The following is a 17,103-nucleotide window of genomic DNA, read 5'->3' on the forward strand; positions in this document are numbered from 1 at the left end:
GAAAAAGGAGGCGGGTTCCCCGCAACAGCTGTTTCCTCTCTGCTCCGGTGCGTTGCCATTTCGGTTTAAATGTCTAGATAGAGTGACGGGGTGGCGGAGGAGCCTTCCCCTTTACCACGTGAGCGCCTGGAAACGCGCCCCGGACTCACCACCAACGACTCCGTTTAGCCCGCACCCCGCTCGAGGTCGGGGGGCAGCGAAGCCGCGCAGAAGCCGCTCGTGCGGAGCCCCGTCCCGGGGCGGGCTCCCCGCGGAGGGGGCGGGCTCGGTCGGTGCGGTTCACCGACGCCGTTTCCCGGGAGCTCGCTGCTGTGGTCTGTGCGCTGTGCGGAGGGTCGCCTTTTCATTTATTTTCTGTGCTCTGTGCGGTGTAATTCTCTGATTACAGTTCGAAGTCTCGGGAGGAGTGTCGGTCAGGTTGGCCACGCTTGGGCATTTCCTTTCGTTTGCGCTCATTCTGAGGACGGGCACAGAAGGTGCGCTGACTCTCACTGAGCTCTTCGCCTCCCGTCAGGTGCGTTGAGTTCCTCGCCGCCGTTTAGACTCAGGTCTGCCGGGTTTGCAGGCGCTGCTCTGGAGGACGTCGGCAAGGCCTGGAAGAGAAGGTAAACCGAGCCCTTTAGTGACGGTGTGACGTTCAGACTGCAGACCGGAACACGTGTCCGCTGTGTCTGCCCTACGAATTTTCTCGTTATATATATATTTTTAAAGAATCCTCTCTGTTTTCTAAACAGACTGCAAATGGTGTGCGTGTGTATCATGAACCGAATGAGCGCCCAGAGCAGCGGCTTCACGCAGCGCCGGCGCATGGCCCTGGGCATCGTCATTCTCCTCCTGGTGGATGTGATCTGGGTCGCATCCTCAGAACTCACTTCGGTACGTGGCGCTGGCCTTGGAACGATGCTCCATTGTAATGACAGCATCCCGCTTCCTCTGTCGGATCTCTAGTCATTACTCTCTCTCATGCTCACTGAAAGCAGCGTTTTGAATATGGTTGAATTATTTATGTTTTCTTTGATACTGAATTAGAGTGAAGTTGAAGCTGAAAGGATACTCTTCGTTGTTTCATACAAGTTTCTTGTGTCTTTCAGGGGTTGTTTAGAAAGCGAGTATATGCATGTTTTCTTAATATTTGAAGCTGTGTGTGTGTGTGTGTGTGTGTTTCTACGTTCAGTTTATTTCTCGGTAAATGCTATTTTTAGGGGAACAACCATCTAGGATGCAAAACCATTTGTCACCATTTAGTAGAATGTAAGAATGCTTTTGGACAAGTGAGTGGAAGTGATCAGAGTTGTAATGTACAGCTCACTGTTGTGCACAGGCATGATTGTTGCATGTACCTTTATCTGCTGGTTCAAACATTACTATAAAGTACAGTGATTGCCTTTAGTTAAATTTTTTTAAAATATATTTTTATTGATTTTAGAGAGGAAGTGAGAGGGAGAGATAGAAACATCACTGATGAGAGAGAATCATTGCTTATCGGCCTCCTGCATGCCCCCTACTGGGGATGGAGCCTACAACCTGGGCATGTGCCCTTGACTGGAATCCAACCGGGACCCTTCAGTCCATAGGCTGATGGATGCTCTCTATCCAGGAGGCAAACCAGCTATGGCTGTATTTTTTTTTTTTTATTGATGACCTATTGGCAGTATCATGGTATTTTGAATTCACAAGCTAGTTTTTCTCTCTACTTGTGCAGTTACTTTATTCTATTTGGTTAGTGATCCCTATAAAAAGACAAGCAATTTTATTTTCAGAAATTACTGTATTTAAACTTGCATGTTGCAATCACAAGGCTAATATACAAAAATAAACTAGAATTTATAAAATGGCCTGAAATGTCAGAAGAAGCCATTTGATACTACTGGTCATCTCACATCATAGCTAAGTAAATAGTTGCCATTGACATTGTATCTAATGATTAAATAAATTTTTAGTCTTTTTGGAATTAGGCTCTGGAGTAAAACAGGCCATTTATTTTTAACTCTTCTATACCCCTCACTCTTCTATAACCTTTTCAGATTAATATTCTGTTTTAAATACAAAAAAAACCTCTTTAGTGTTGACAGAGAAATAAGCCTATCTTTAACACGTTAAGCGCCAGTCAGTCACCAGTGACTGACACTATACTTTCTGTCCAGAAGACAAAACAGTCTGGGCGCTTAACCAAGCTGGGTGTTAAACTTTTATTTTAGTTTAAGTAGTTTGATTTCTTATTTATCAGGCAAGAAAATTTACAGCAAAAGAGCACCTGATTAAATTATAATTTAGCAATCCATACCTAAGCAAAGTAAAAAACAAACACAAAAAACTTGTCCCTATTTTTTTTGTGTGTGTGTCCCTATTTTTTAAAAAGTAAAATCTGTTACTAAGAGGATATTTTATAATTTCATTATCCAAGAGCATATGTAATGTGTCTAATTCTTCAGTACAGATATGCTTATCAAGCTTTTGAAATTAAAAATTATATATGTAAAAAAAAATCAGCCTGGCTGGTGTGACTCAGTTCAGTGATTGAGCGTTGACCTATGAACCAGGAGGTCACGGTTCTATTCCCGGTCAGGACACATGCCTGGGTTGTGGCTCGAACCCCAGTGAGGGGCATGCAGGGAGCAGCTGATCAATGATTCTCTCTCATCGTTGATGTTTCTAACTCTCTCTCCTTCTCCCTTCCTCTCTGAAATCAATAAAAAATATTTTTTAAAAAGAAAATCAATCTTTTTATTATGGAAAACATCTAATATATACAGAGTAGAAAGAAGTATAATGAATTTTCATGTGCCCACAATTTACTTTTAACAATTGTCAAATTTTGCCGATCTTATTAACCTCTGATTTCATGTAAAAATTCTTTTATATTCATCTCAAACTGAAAATGACTTAATTTTTAAAAATATAATCACCATGCTATTAACATACCTAACAAAATTAACTACAATTCCTTAAATATGGATATCCAGTCCATATTTAAATTTCTTTGGTTATGTCAAGGAAATTTTTTTAGTTTAAGATCTAAACAAAAGATCACACATTTCATTTGTTATAATTCTTAAGTCATTTTTATTCTTTTGCTATATTCCCCTATGCCCCTCCCTTTATCATGCCATTGATTTGTTGGAGAAACTGTATCATTTTTCCTGTAGGATGGATTACACTGTCAGTCTGTTTGGGGTGCTTTGGCAGAACCACCAATAGTCTGGGTGCTTTGGCAGAACCACCAATAGGCTGTGTGGCTCAAGCAACAAACGTTTATTTCTCACAGTTATGAAGGCTCAAAAGACAATGGTCAAGATGAAGGCAGATTCTGCCTGGTGTAGAGCTGCTTCCTCGTTCTTGGTGGCAGTCTTCTCACTGTGTCCTCACAAGGCAGAACTCTCTAGATTCTTTTTATGTGGAACTAATCTCATTCATCAGGGCTCTACCCACCGGCCCCACCTTCTAATGTCACTATATTGGAGGTTAGTTAGGATTTTAACATGAATTTTGGGGGGACCCAAGCATTTAGTCCATAACACATTCTGGATTTGACTGATTGCATCCTTGGGGTGTCATTTAACTTGCTCCTCTTTTTTATCCTATATAATAAAATCCTAATATGCTAAATGTCTGACTGTTCGACTGTTCAACCAGTCGCTATGACGCGCACTGTCCACCAAGGGGCAGACACTCTGACCCGTAGGTTAGCTTGCTGCTGGGGTCCATCCAATCAGGACTGGGCGAGACAGGCCGGACTTGTCCTGGAGCCCTCCTGCGCTCCCTTTCCAGCCCTGATCATGCACTGGTGGGGTCCCTTGGCCTGGCCCACGCCCTCTTGCAATCCGGGACCCCTCAGGGATGTCGGAGAACTGGTTACGGCCTGATCCCCACAGGCCAGGCTGAGGGACCCCACCGGTGCACGAATCCATGCACTGGCCCTCTAGTTTCCTATAAAATGGTAGATAGGTGTACAGTCTTGATTTGATTCAGTTTCAGTATTTAGGAAAAAATACCTTGGTGGTACTGGGCACTTCCTTGCATATCACAACATGAGGCACATAATGGCTGCAAGTCTTACCATGGGTAATGCCAGTATGAGAACTATAAAGTTCCTTATCAACCTCTAAGTAATAGTTGAATATCCTTATGATTATTGCCCAATAGGGTATTTCATTAGAAGTGGTAAAGTGGTGATTTTTCTAAGGGTCATTCCTTCTGCATTTATTAGCTGGAATTCTGTAAGGAAGACTTTTTCACAACTACTGTTTGGTTATCCTGAAACATGGTTTATAGAAAAAATGTTGGATAAATCTTGATTCTGTTTCTTTATCCATTTAAAAATAATGTTGCCTAGCAACTTCCAGTGGTAACTATTGAGGGTTTTTTGAGTATCTTTATACATGCATAGATTTTTGTAGACTTGAAGCTTCAAACAGTTGTAGTTATTTCTTTTGACACTTAAAGTTTCCTATCTTTGACCACGAGGAGCCCCTTCATGTTGTCTCTAATACCCTTTTAACATGATCTCTTTAATCTTTAAAATCCTATCTGCTTTCTGGCACAAGATACCCCAGGCTCATCTGGTACATTTCCTGCCTCATACATGGATGTAGTCATTTCTTCAATAACGTATGGTTCAGATCACTATCTGGATTCTAGGGGTGCCCATTCCTCCAGGGTTGTCATTTTTTCTGGGTCTTTCAGTGCAGATAACTAAAACTTTTTTTAGGAAAGGAAACATCATGAGTCCATACTGATATTTCCGTTTTAAACAAAGATTACATATTTTGTATAATTTCCTAATAACTTTAAATTTCATGCAGTTTTCTTCATACACCATTCCATTTCATTGCCTGTTACTTTGGGATAACTGTTCAGGCAGCGCAAGAATGGTTTCTTTTAGGAAACTTCCATAATCTTTAAAATGGCCTGTCTCCTTTGCTATTCCCATGGTACCCTCTATACCCCTGTCATGGTTTTTAGCACGTTGTGATGTGTGCTCTCCTTTCAAGAAAGCCTGTCTTATTTTTCTTTAGCTTCTAGCATAAATACTATTGCATAGTAGGTTTTCAGTGAATGTAGAACAGAATTTGTTTTTGCCAAGTTGTTCATGCTTTGTTTGGGTATGTTATCCTTTTTTTTTTCAAGGCAAATTCTGTATTATATTCAGAAATGAATCTAAAACATTTTTATAATCCCTCGAGTTTTCTTTTCCAAATGAACTTTTAGAGTTAAAAATCATGTAATGGCTTTCTTTTATTGGAGATAAGTAATTAGCTTTAAAGTGATCTCATAGTTTATGTAACTTTTTTCTCTCTAGTATGTTTTTACTCAGTACAATAAACCATTCTTCAGCACCTTTGCAAAAACATCGATGTTTGTTCTGTACCTTCTGGGCTTTATTATTTGGAAGCCATGGAGACAACAGTGTACAAGAGGATTTCGAGGAAAGCATGCTGCTTTTGTAAGTTTTCAATTTTAAATGTTTGTTGGAGACAGATATAGTTTTTCAAAGTTTAAAGATGTATTAGTTTCTTGAAGGACAGTCCAATTTTCAATTGTTCAGTTAAGTGAGTGAACATAGCATATTATAAGAAAAACCTACTTTTGTCCAAAACTTTAAATGTATTCTTTTAATCACCTTCGTATCAGAATATCTTGTGAGAAATCAAAGGTATATAATCACCCTCTTTTCTTTATCTCATGACATCCTCTGAGTTGTCAAACATTTTTGAACTAGCCTAAATCATTTAATGTGGAGATGATGATGAAAGTAAGGAAGAAGAAGAATATCTGGATCTCTGATCTTTTGTAGACTGGATGATTATCATCTAATTGGTTATAACATTGCTTGTAAAAGCAAAATTATTCAAGGTTTATTTGTGAAAATGAAAATAGCATATTTCAGGGCATGTTTCAGATATTTGGCTAATCAAATTATGTTCTTTCAGTGCTGATTCATAGAAATAGAAACTGAAGTTTTGAGAATGAAGAATATAACGCTGTCTCAATTTTTTTATTCTCTCCCCTTTTCTTTTTAAAATTGTGGTAAAATATACATAACATCAAATTTATCATTTTAACCTTTTTTAAAAATATATTTTGATTTTTTTACAGAGAGGAAGGGAGAGGGATAGAGAGTGAGAAACATCGATGAGAGAGAAACATTGATCAGCTGCCTCCTGCACACTCCCTACTGGAGATGTGCCCGCAACCAAGGTACATGCCCTTGACCAGAATTGAACCTGGGACCCTTGAGTCTGCAGGTTGACGCTCTATCCACTGAGACAAACTGGTTAGGGCTTAACCATTTTTTTTTCTTTCTCCCTTTTTTGTGGGAGATTATATATATATAAAACAAAAGTTCCTATTTGAAACATTTTTATTTTATTTTTAAAATATATTTTTATTGATTTCAGAGAGGAAGGGGAAGGGAGAGAGACATAGAAACATCAGTGATGAGAAAGAATCATTGATTGGCTGCCTCCTGCATGCCCCTTACTGGTGATCGAGCCCGCAGTCTGGGCATGTGTCCGTTACTGGAATTGAACCTGAGACCCTTCAGTTTGCAGGCTGACGCTCTATCCACTGAGCCAAACCAGCTAGGGCAATTGGAAACATTTTAAAAAGTATATAGTTCAGTGGCAGTAAATATTTTGCTGTGCAAACATCACCACTATCCACTCCAGAACTTTTTCATCATTCCAAACAGAAACACTGCCTATTAAACAACTCCCATGTCCCTCCTCCTTTCCTTCCCTGGTTAGTACTGTTTTACTTTCTGTCTCTGTCACTCCTATTCTTTTGTCTGCTATTTTTTTGTGTAGGTTAAAATACTATTATATCTTGTCTTATCTAATGAGTACATTCTTGAGAAATACAGTCATTTGATTTTTATCAGGGGATTTTCAGTAACTTTTTGAGGTAAAGCCTGGAAGTATACACTTATATGTGCACAAAAATTGAACTTTTATGAAAAAAGTGTGTGCATATATATTATTTTTAAGAGGAATATATAGACATAGAGACATATATATATTATAGTATTACATGTAGGAATGTTATATGTATATGAATACATGTACATTATCAAAAATTTAGAAAATATAGTCAAAAAATAATAAATTCTACCATTCAAGGAATAATTCTACCATTCAAGGAATGAATTCTACCATTCATTGACAGTATTTTGGCATATATCCTGCAGTTTTTTTTCATGTGTGCATTTGTTTCATTTTTCACAAAAGTGAAATTTACTGTTATGTCCTGTTTTATAACTTATCATGAACAACTTTCTATGAAATTTAGTATTACTAGAACATTCTTTAATATTAAAGATTTTTTGAATGTAGTAGTGATAAATATTCATTGTTGAAGACAAATTATAGTAAGAAGAAGAACAATAATTTATCCACAATCTCACCATTCTAAGGCCACTATAAATATTTGATATTTTCTATAGCTATATATTTATGTAATAATACTTAAAATTATTTATAGCAGAAATAAGTTTAGTCTTATAGTTATACCTAACTTATATCTCTGTTAGCAGTATATGAGATTGAATCCTTACCAAAACCCTAACATTTGCCAACTTGATTAAGTGATCAGTGGCATCTTGTGTAGTATGCATGGTATGGGTTACTCTTTAATATATTTGTTGCACAATAGAATTCTTTTATCAGTTGTCTATATGTCTTGTCCATTTTTCTACATTGACTTTTTCTTATTGATATACAAGCATTCTTAATAGCATGGGCTTTGTATTTGAATCTTGTTCTGTCACTGCTGATTGTGTGACCTTGGGCAAGTTATTTAACCTCTAGCGACTAAGCAAGGATAATGATAGGGTAGCTGTGGGTATGAATAAAAGCCTGCTTATACACCACTAGCACCGTGCTTCTCAGAACGTGGTCCAGCCGCTGAGATCAATTTATGGAATTTTTGATTAATACTGTTATCATGATAATACGAAGATGTTATTTGTCTTTTTGACTAACCACTCACTTTCCTTTCCCTGCTAATCTGAAATATTATAATAGTATTGTGAAAGGAGCATACATTTTGGAGTTAGACCTACTTGGGTTTAATCCTAACTCTTGTTACTTAGATAAAATCTCTCAGTCTCTTTAAAATGAAGATAATACCAACCTTGCATGGTTGAATACTGACCATTAGCTGCTATTATTGTTAATAATAGTTATATTATTATAGATCTTCTCTGGTTTTTCTATTCTTTTAAGCTGTGACTGACACTAGTCCTACTTTATCATGAGTTTAATTGAATTTTTTGTCCTGTTATCTGTAGTTTGCAGATGCTGAAGGTTATTTTGCTGCTTGCACAACAGATACAACAATGAATAGCTCTTTGGTAAGTGCTTCTTTTTTTGTCAGGAATGGAGCAGAGGGAGGTGAGCCGTAGTGGGAAGGACTGAAAGCTACATTAGAATATATATAAATATTGGGTGCCCTCCATGATTATTTTAGCTTGGTACTCTCTTTCTTTAGGGACACCCGGAGCCAAAACATAAGCTATTCAACTACTACAGGGGAGAGAAGGGGAGGGAAATAGTTAAGAAGGGAAAATAGTGATGGGCAGCCCTTTGTTTCTTAAAAGCTTTGTCACTTCGTGTTTATTATTATACTAGAGGCCCAGTGCATGAAATTCGTGTACGGGGGCGGGGGGGTCACCCAGCCAGGGAGCCCTTTGGGGATGTCCAACTGATGGCTTAGGCCTGCTCCCCGTGGGAAGCAGGGGGCAGCTCCTGTGTTGAGCGTTTGCCCCCTGGTGGTCAGTGTGCATCAATTATATAGGATTATTATCACTTAGAAACACATGTATTTGCTTGACACTGAGAATTTTTAAGCAGATTTTTCATTAGTCCCATAAATTTTTTAAGAGTGCTTAATCTGTATTAAGCACTTGTTTTTTACTCTGGAAATATAGTTTACATTCTAGTAGTGAGAGCATAAGTTTGGAAAGGAGAAGGAGACAGATAATAAGCAGATAAAGTAATGCATTTACTTATATTAGGCATTTATAATCTCATTGGAGAGATAATATATTAAAATATTTATTTAGACCATCACTAAAACATTTTTTAATGTATTGTTCAAAATGTGGCATTTTGTCTGAGAAGAATTTTAAAGTTGCTCTAAAATTTAATACAAATTTATATGCATTAGCTTGGTTTTTTGTTTGCCCGGCTTCTAGAACTACATTTGTATTCAAGGTAGATTACAAGGTGCTGTGAAAAGTTTTTGAAGCTTAGGGAAAATGTCATCTCATTTCTCTGGGATCATAAGCATCAACAAAGTATTATCAGTTGTCTCTTTCAGTGTAGAAAGCAGAGCTAAGATGGCAGCCTACTCTTCTAGCTACTCTTCTACTAATTTTTTTAAAAATATATTTTATTGATTTTTTTTTTTTTTTACAGAGAGGAAGGGAGAGGGATAGAGAGTTAGAAACATCAGTGAGAGAGAAACATCGATCATGTGCCTCCTGCACACCTTCTACTGGGATGTGCCCATAACCAAGGTACATGCCCTTGACTGGAATCGAACCTGGGACCTTTCAGTCCGCAGGCCGATGCTCTATCCCCTGAACCAAACCGGTTAGGGCTCTTCTCCTAATTTTTGCTATTATCTTTAAGATAGATATGTCAAATCATTCTAGGCCAAATGCTGTAATGAAAAGTTCAATGTAACAAGAGACTACATCTGTTTCCAGATTCTATAGTCTCTTCATTTACTGAATAATTTTTGTTGGTGGAGTTCTATACCAGGAGTTAAAAGAGAAATCAAAGATATAAAACACAATGTTATGTTCATTTAAGAAACAGCTTGGTTGGAGAATTGTTTTTTAAATACGGATTATCTGAACAATTTTTGCAAAAACAGTTGAGGACTTTAAAACGACTTAAAAATATCGATCTTTAGAACATGTTAGACAAACCTGGCTTAATTCTGTTGTCTACCCCTGGGTTATTATATCTCAGCTTCTAGAAAAGTTATTTAAAATACCATTTTATAAGGTAGTTTCAAGGGCTGATGAGAAATGTATGTTTAACTGCTCTGGACTTGGTACCTGGTACATAGCAAGAACTGGTAAGTTGTAGCTTTTTTTTTTTTTTCGTGTCAATGCTAAAAAAGTTTTCAGGAATTTTTGGTTTTAGTTGAATCTTAAGTAATAAGAGAAAACAACTTGGCAAATATATATACATATTATATAGGTGATTATTTGTTCACTGTCTGCCTTCCCCTTTGGACTATATGATCACTGAGGACACTTTGTTCACTCTTATATTCTCAGGAAGTAGGACAGCACCTGACACATTGGGACTCAACATGTATTTATTAAAATAATGAGTGAAAAGGAATGGGAGGTAATCTGTTAATTGAAAGATGGGTCTGCTTTTATGACATTTAAATGTTAAGTATTATAAGATACCAATGCGGTATTATTACACTTACAAACTTGAAACTGGTTCTTTTCTGTCATTGTACCTATGTGCATCGTTTGAATTTCTCCTTCAAGTCTTGAAAATGCATTTTGGGTAAATTATGCTGTGAAAACATGGTGGTGAACAGCCATGTTTTGAGTGGTATCTGTGCCTACAAACCATCCACTTAAATTTTACCACTGTATCAGCTATTACGTATTTGTTTCTGTTTGTTTCTGTTTCTGGTATGTTCCAGAGTGAACCTCTGTATGTTCCTGTGAAATTTCATGATCTTCCCAGTGAAAAACCTGAGAACACAAATATTGATACTGAAAAAAGTAAGCAAAACTTAGAATTTCATATCTTAGATATGGGTGGAAATCTTAGCTTCATTCAAGCCATCCCAAAACTTAGTGATTTTTGAGATCACTTGACAGTTGTCTGTTCACATGGTATTGGCTTCGCCGCCTGTAGTCTTCCAGAAATATGACTGGAGTTTTTATTAATTCAACTGGAAATAATTCCCAAATATCAGAAGTCTCTGTGCTTTATATATATATACTTCTTTTCTTAATGAACAATATTCTCTTCAACCATGCCATCAAAAAAACTTGATAGCCAGTTATAGGAATTTTGCTGGTTCTGTGAATTTAGTAAAGACTGCCAGCTTCAACATAAGGCACAGTATTTATCCATGATGTTCTTTTGCAATGAATGGACCTATAGAGGAATATTCTGTATTCTTGAATGGAAACTAATTCTCATAAATTGATTATCTATGAGGGAAAATCCAAAGTTTTACTATAAATACTAAAATAATAATCTAATCTAATAAAAGAGAAACATGCAAATTGACTGTACCTCCGCTACGCCCAAGCCATGCCCACCAGCCAATCAGAGTGACTATATGCAAATTAACCCAACCAAGATGGCGGCCGGCAGCCACAGAGCTGGAGCAAGCTGGAGGCTTGGTTGCCCCGGCGATGGAGGAAGCTAAGCTTCCCACCTGCTCTGGCCGGCTGTGGCCTCTGCTAAAGGCAACAAAGTTTCAGTTATAGAAGATAAATAAATCCCAGATACCTGCTTCCAACCAGCCTCCACTGGGAGCTTGGATGGCTGGAAGGTGTGGCCAGACTGCAAACAGCCATCAGCCACTCACCCAGGTGGCCAGGCACCCCAGCAGGATATCCCTCCCTGAAAGGGGTGTGGCCAGCCTGAAAACGGCCCTCAGCCCCTCACCCAGGCTGGCCAAGCACTCCAGCGGGGTCCCCCACCCTGATCCGGGACACCCTTCAGGGCAAACCAGCCAGCCCCCACCCATGCACCAGGCCTCTATCTTATATAATAGAAGGGTAATATGCTAATTAACCCTAACAGCAGAACAACTGGGAATGACTGGTCACTATGACACACACTGATCACCAGAGGGCTCAATGCAGGAGCTGCCCTCCTGGTGGTCAATGTGCTCCCACAGGGGGAGCTCTGCTCAGCCACAAGCCAGGCTGATGGCTGCCAGGACAGCAGTGGTGGTGGGAGCCTCTCCTGCCTCCTCAGCAGTGCTAAGGATGTCCAACTGCAGCTTAGGCCTGCTCCCCAATGGCAAGTGGACATCCCTTGAGGGCTCCCGGGCTTCCAGAGGGATGTCTTACTGCCAGCTTAGGCCCAATCCCCTGGGGAGTGGGCCTAAGCTAGCAGGTGGTCATCCCCCGAGGGATCCCAGACTGCGAGAGGGCACAGGCCAGGCTGAGGGACCCCCCTGAGTGCACAAATTTTTGTGCACCAGGCCTCTAATCATACTATAATCCTGAACTAGGCAGTTGTGTATATATACAGTTGCAGAAATCTCGTTTGAATATTGGTCGTACCTTAAACCTTTAAAACATTTTTATAGATGTAAATGTTTTTTTCTGTTTACTTTTTTGAATGAGCAACCTGCCTCAGGTGATGATATAAATGGTTTTTCTTTGACTGTTCAAGTCTGGTCATAGATGGATTAAATAATATGCTTTTATTAGTAAATTAAAATGTGACTTTTGTTGGATGTGAGGAGAAATGTTTAATGATTTGTACTATACTTTTTCTTTTAAGCTCCCAAAAAGTCTCGTGTAAGGTTCAGTAATATCATGGAGATTCGACAGCTTCCATCAAGCCATGCATTGGAAGCTAAGTTGTCTCGCATGTCATATCCTACTGTGAAAGAACAAGAATCCATACTCAAAGCTGTGGGGAAACTTACTGCAACTCAAGTGGCAAAAATTAGCTTTTTTTTTTGCTTTGTGGTATGTCTTCTGTTTATTATACTTTTATTATATGTTTGGACCTTGAATTTTAAGACAGTATACACACCAACTATACTATTGTAGTGTAAAATTTTTAGGTTGCTTAATCATGGCTTTAAACTCTGCTGTCTAGCATCATTGGGGAATTAAAGTATTGAACTTAAATGCTTGTCACACCTCAAAGAATTTAATATTTTAACACTACAACTACTCATATATTCAGAATTGCCATTGCCTCATGGTCAGAATAATGAATAGAGTTAATTTACACTATGCTATGTATATGGACTAGTAAATATCCAGCTAAGAGTTTTCTGTATACATTGATCTCTTCAAATAGGGGTTTAACAAGTTTATATTAAATTCATGTAAATATGGTCAAATTTATTGGGATGGCATCTATATATATAAAAGCCTAAGTGACCCTTACGACTGAATGACAGAACGATCAGTCGAGCAGTTGCTATGACATGCCCTGACCACCATGGGGCAGATGCTCAACACAGGCGCTGCTCTCTGGTGGTCAGTGCACTCCCACAGCCAACCTCCTGTGGCGGACCAACCTCCTGCGATCCCTCCCTCCCAACCGGCTGGCCCCGATCGCCCCTATAGGGTCTGGGCAAGATGACCCTGATCAGCCCCAATCGCCAGCGAGGCCGAGGGACCCCACCTGTGCATGAATTCATGCACCGGGCCTCTAGTTGGTTAATAAGATCATAGAGGTTTCAAGTGTACATTTCTATGATACATGACCTGTATATTGCATTATGTGCCACCACCCACAGTCAAATCGTGTTCTGTCACCAATACTTGTTATTATCTGTCTTGTTGATAATAACCATTCTAAAAGGTGTGAGGTAGTATCTTATTGTAGTTTTGGTTTGCATTTCCCCAATAGCTAGTGAAATTGAACATCTTTTCATATATCTTCTGGACTTTGTATGTCTTCTTGGGAGAGGTGTCTGTTCACATTTTCTGCTCATTTTTTTATTGGATTGTTTGGTGTTGAGTTGTATGAGTGCTTTATATATGTATTTTGGATATCAATCCCTTGTCGGAGCTGTTGTTTGCAAATATCACCTCCCATTTGGTTGGTTGCATTTTGTTTTGTTGGAAGTTTCTATTCCTTTGTAGAAGCTTTTGCCCTTCCCTTGCCTTTGGGGTCAGATTTATAAAGTGTTCTCTAAGATTTGGGTCCTTAAGTTTAGTACCTATGTTTTCGTCTATGCAATTTATCATTTCAAGTCTTATATTTAGGTCTTTGATTCATTTTGAACTAATTTTTGTACATAGGGACAAACTAATCTAGTTTCAGTTTTTGTATGTGGCTTTCCAATTTTCCCAGCACCATTTATTGAAGAGGCTTTCTTTTCTCCATTGTGTGATTTTGCCTCCTTTTTCAAAAATTATTTGCCTATATACATGTGGTTTTATTTCTGGGCTCTCAATTCTGTTCTCCTGGTCTGTATGTTGTTTTTCTGCCAATACCATGTTGTTTTGATTATTGTAGCTCTGTAGTGTAATGTGAAGTCAGTATGATAGGTCTGGCCTCAGTCTTTTTTCTCAGGATTGCTTTGTCTATTAGGTCTTTTGTGGTTCCATATAAGTCTGATGATTTTTTGTTCTCTTTCTTTAAAAAATGATATTGGGGCCCAACTGGTGTCGCTTGGTGGTTGAGTGTTGACCTATGAACCAGGAGGTCACAGTTCAATTTCTGGTCAGGGCACGTGCCCAGGTTGTGGTCTCAATCCCCAATGGGGGGTGTACAGGAGGCAGCCAACCAGTAATTCTCTCGCATCATTGATGTTTCTATTTCTCTCTCCATTTCCCTTCCTCTCTGAAATCAATAAAAATATATTTTTTAAAAATGACACTGGGACCCTGACCCATGTTGCACAGTGGTTAGAGAGTCAGCCCATCCACCAAAGGGTTGCGGGTTCGATTCCCAGTCAAGGACATGTACCTGGGTTGCAGATTTGATCCTTGGTTGGGGTGTGTGCAGGAGGCAACCAATCAGTGTGTCTCTCTCACATCAGTGTTTCTCTCTTTCTCTCTCTCCTTTCCTCCCTCCCTTCTACTCTCTCTAAAAACCAATGAAGAAAATATCTTCGGTGAGGATTCACAACAACAAAAAAGACATTGGGATTTTGATGGGGATTGCATTAAATCTGTATATTGCTTTGAGTAATATGGCTATTTTAACTATGTTATTCTTCCAATCCTTGAACATGGAATATCTTTCCATTTCATTATGTAGTTTTCAATTTCTTTTAATAATGTTTTATATTTTTCAGTATATAAGTTCCTCACATCCTTTGTTAAATTTATTCCTAGATATTTTATTCTTTTTGTTGCAATTGCAAAAGGAATATTTTTGTTTCATTTCTTTTTCTGAAGTTTCATTGTTAGTATATAGGAAAGCAGTAGGTTTTTGTTCATTGATTTTGTATCCTATAACTTTATTTGTTTATTGTTTCTAATAGTTTTTATGGTGGAGTATTTAGGCTTTTCAATATACAGAATTGTGTCATCTACAAAGAGTGACACTTTAACTTCTTCATTCCCAATTTGGATGCCTTTTCTTTCTTTTGCCTGATTGCTCTGGCAAAGACTTTCAGAAATATGTATATATAAAAGGCTAATATGCTAAGTGTCTGTCCAACTGGTAGCTATGACGCACACTGACTACCAGGGGGCAGACACTCAACGCAGGAGTTATTGAGCTGCAGTGACTTGGCAGCGGTGGTTCTTGGGTGACACACTCGGAAACCAGAGAGGAGGGAGCCCAATTCCTCATGGGGCTGCACGATGCCACCTTCAGCCGTGGGTTATGTTGTTCCTGGGGCACTCTTGGTACCCAATCTGGTTTACTGCAGGCTTGTGTTTGCGAACGACAGCAACTTTGCAGAGTGCCCTCTCGCACTCTGGGACCCCTTGGGGGAATGCTGGAGAGCCAGTTTCAGCCCGATCCCCACAGGCCAGGCTAAGGGACCCCACCTGCTGGAGGGACCCCTGCTCACTCCGCAGATGCCCTTCAAGCCATGGTGCTGCCCCAGGTGCAGCCAGCCAGGGAGGAACTGCAGGAGGTTGGCTCCAGGGCGTGTCCGCCCATCTTGCCCAGTCCCACCCCACCAGCCACCTTCTAATCAATTTCCTTTCAATGTGCCCAAATCTGTACACGGGGTCACTAGTGTTGAATAAGAGTGGTGTGAGTGAGCACCCTTGTCTTTTTTTCTGATTTTAGAGGAAAAACATTCAGTTTTTCATCATTGAGTATGATACTGGCTTAGGGTTTGTGATACATGGCCTTTATTATGTTGAGCTACTTTCCTTCTATACCCATTTTATTGAGTGTTGTATCTTATCAAATGAATAAATGAATGTTGTATCTTATCAAATGCTTTTTCTGCATCTATTGATACGATCATATGATTTTTATTCTTCGTTTTGTTAAGTTGGAGTATTACATTGATTGATTTGTGTATGTTGAACCATCTTTGTGTCTGTGGAATGAACCCCATTTGATCGCAATGCATTATTTTTTTTAATGTATTGTTGTATTCCTTTTGTTAGTGTTTTGTTTAGGATTTTTGCCTCAGTATTCATCAGAGATTTTGTTCTGTAGTGTTCTTTTTTTTGTTATCCGTGCCAGGTTTTGGTTCAGGGTTATGTTGGCTTTATAAAATATGTTAGTAAGTATTGCCTTTTCTTCAATTTCTTGGAAGAGTTTGAGAAGGCTAGGGTCTTTGAATGTCTGATAGAATTCACTAGTGGAGCCCTTCGATCCTGCACTTTGATTTTGTAGGAGGTTTTTGATGTTTGTTCCAATTTCCTTACTGTTGATCAGTCTATTTAGATTTTCCAATTCTTCTTGATTCAGTCTAGGAAGGTTATATATTTCTAGGAACTTATCCATTGCTTCCTAGTTACCGAATTTGGTAGCACGTAGTCTTTTATAGTATTCTAGTGTGTTCCTTTGTATATTTGTGATGTCTGTGGTAACTTCTTTTTCATTTCTGAATTTGTTTATATGAGTTCCCTTTTTTTCTTAGTGTACAGAGTCAGGTCTTGTTAATATTAATAATATTTTTTTAAAGAATCAGCTCTTTGTTGTATTAATTTTTCATATAGTCTTTTGTTCTCTATTTCATTCAATTCTCCAATTTTTATTTCTTTTCTTCTACTGACTTTGGGTTGTTTTTGTTCTTTTTCTAGTTCTTTAAGATATAATTTAGGTTGTTTACTTGGGATTTCTTTTTTTTTTTTTTAAATATATTTTTATTGATTTTTTACAGAGAGGAAGGGAGAGAGAAAGTTAGAAACATCGAAAACATCAATCAGCTGCCTCTCACACACCTCCCACTGGGGATGTGCCCGCAACCAAGGCACATGCCCTTGACCGG

General features: G+C 38.7%; 1 protein-coding gene across 4 annotated transcripts in view; it reads left to right on the forward strand.

Moving 5' to 3' along the window:
• Positions 1 to 49: 49 nt before the first annotated feature.
• SLC35F5 (solute carrier family 35 member F5) overlaps positions 50 to 17,103 on the forward strand; it is a 45,027-nt gene continuing 27,973 nt past the window's right edge. The window contains exons 1-6 of one of the 4 annotated variants that reach the window (XM_015562507.1): positions 60 to 605; positions 735 to 876; positions 5,300 to 5,443; positions 8,288 to 8,350; positions 10,678 to 10,759; positions 12,510 to 12,700. In XM_015562507.1, coding sequence (XP_015417993.1) covers positions 742 to 876; positions 5,300 to 5,443; positions 8,288 to 8,350; positions 10,678 to 10,759; positions 12,510 to 12,700 — 615 coding nt within the window. In that variant the 5' untranslated portion in view covers positions 60 to 605; positions 735 to 741. Of the gene's footprint in view, positions 606 to 734; positions 877 to 5,299; positions 5,444 to 8,287; positions 8,351 to 10,677; positions 10,760 to 12,509; positions 12,701 to 17,103 lie in introns of all 4 variants that reach the window. The other 3 variants (XM_006761596.2, XM_015562508.1, XM_015562509.1) reach the window with 3 other exon arrangements.

Source organism: Myotis davidii, unplaced genomic scaffold (assembly GCF_000327345.1).
Source record: "Myotis davidii unplaced genomic scaffold, ASM32734v1 scaffold897, whole genome shotgun sequence".
Classification (NCBI taxonomy): domain Eukaryota; kingdom Metazoa; phylum Chordata; class Mammalia; order Chiroptera; family Vespertilionidae; genus Myotis; species Myotis davidii.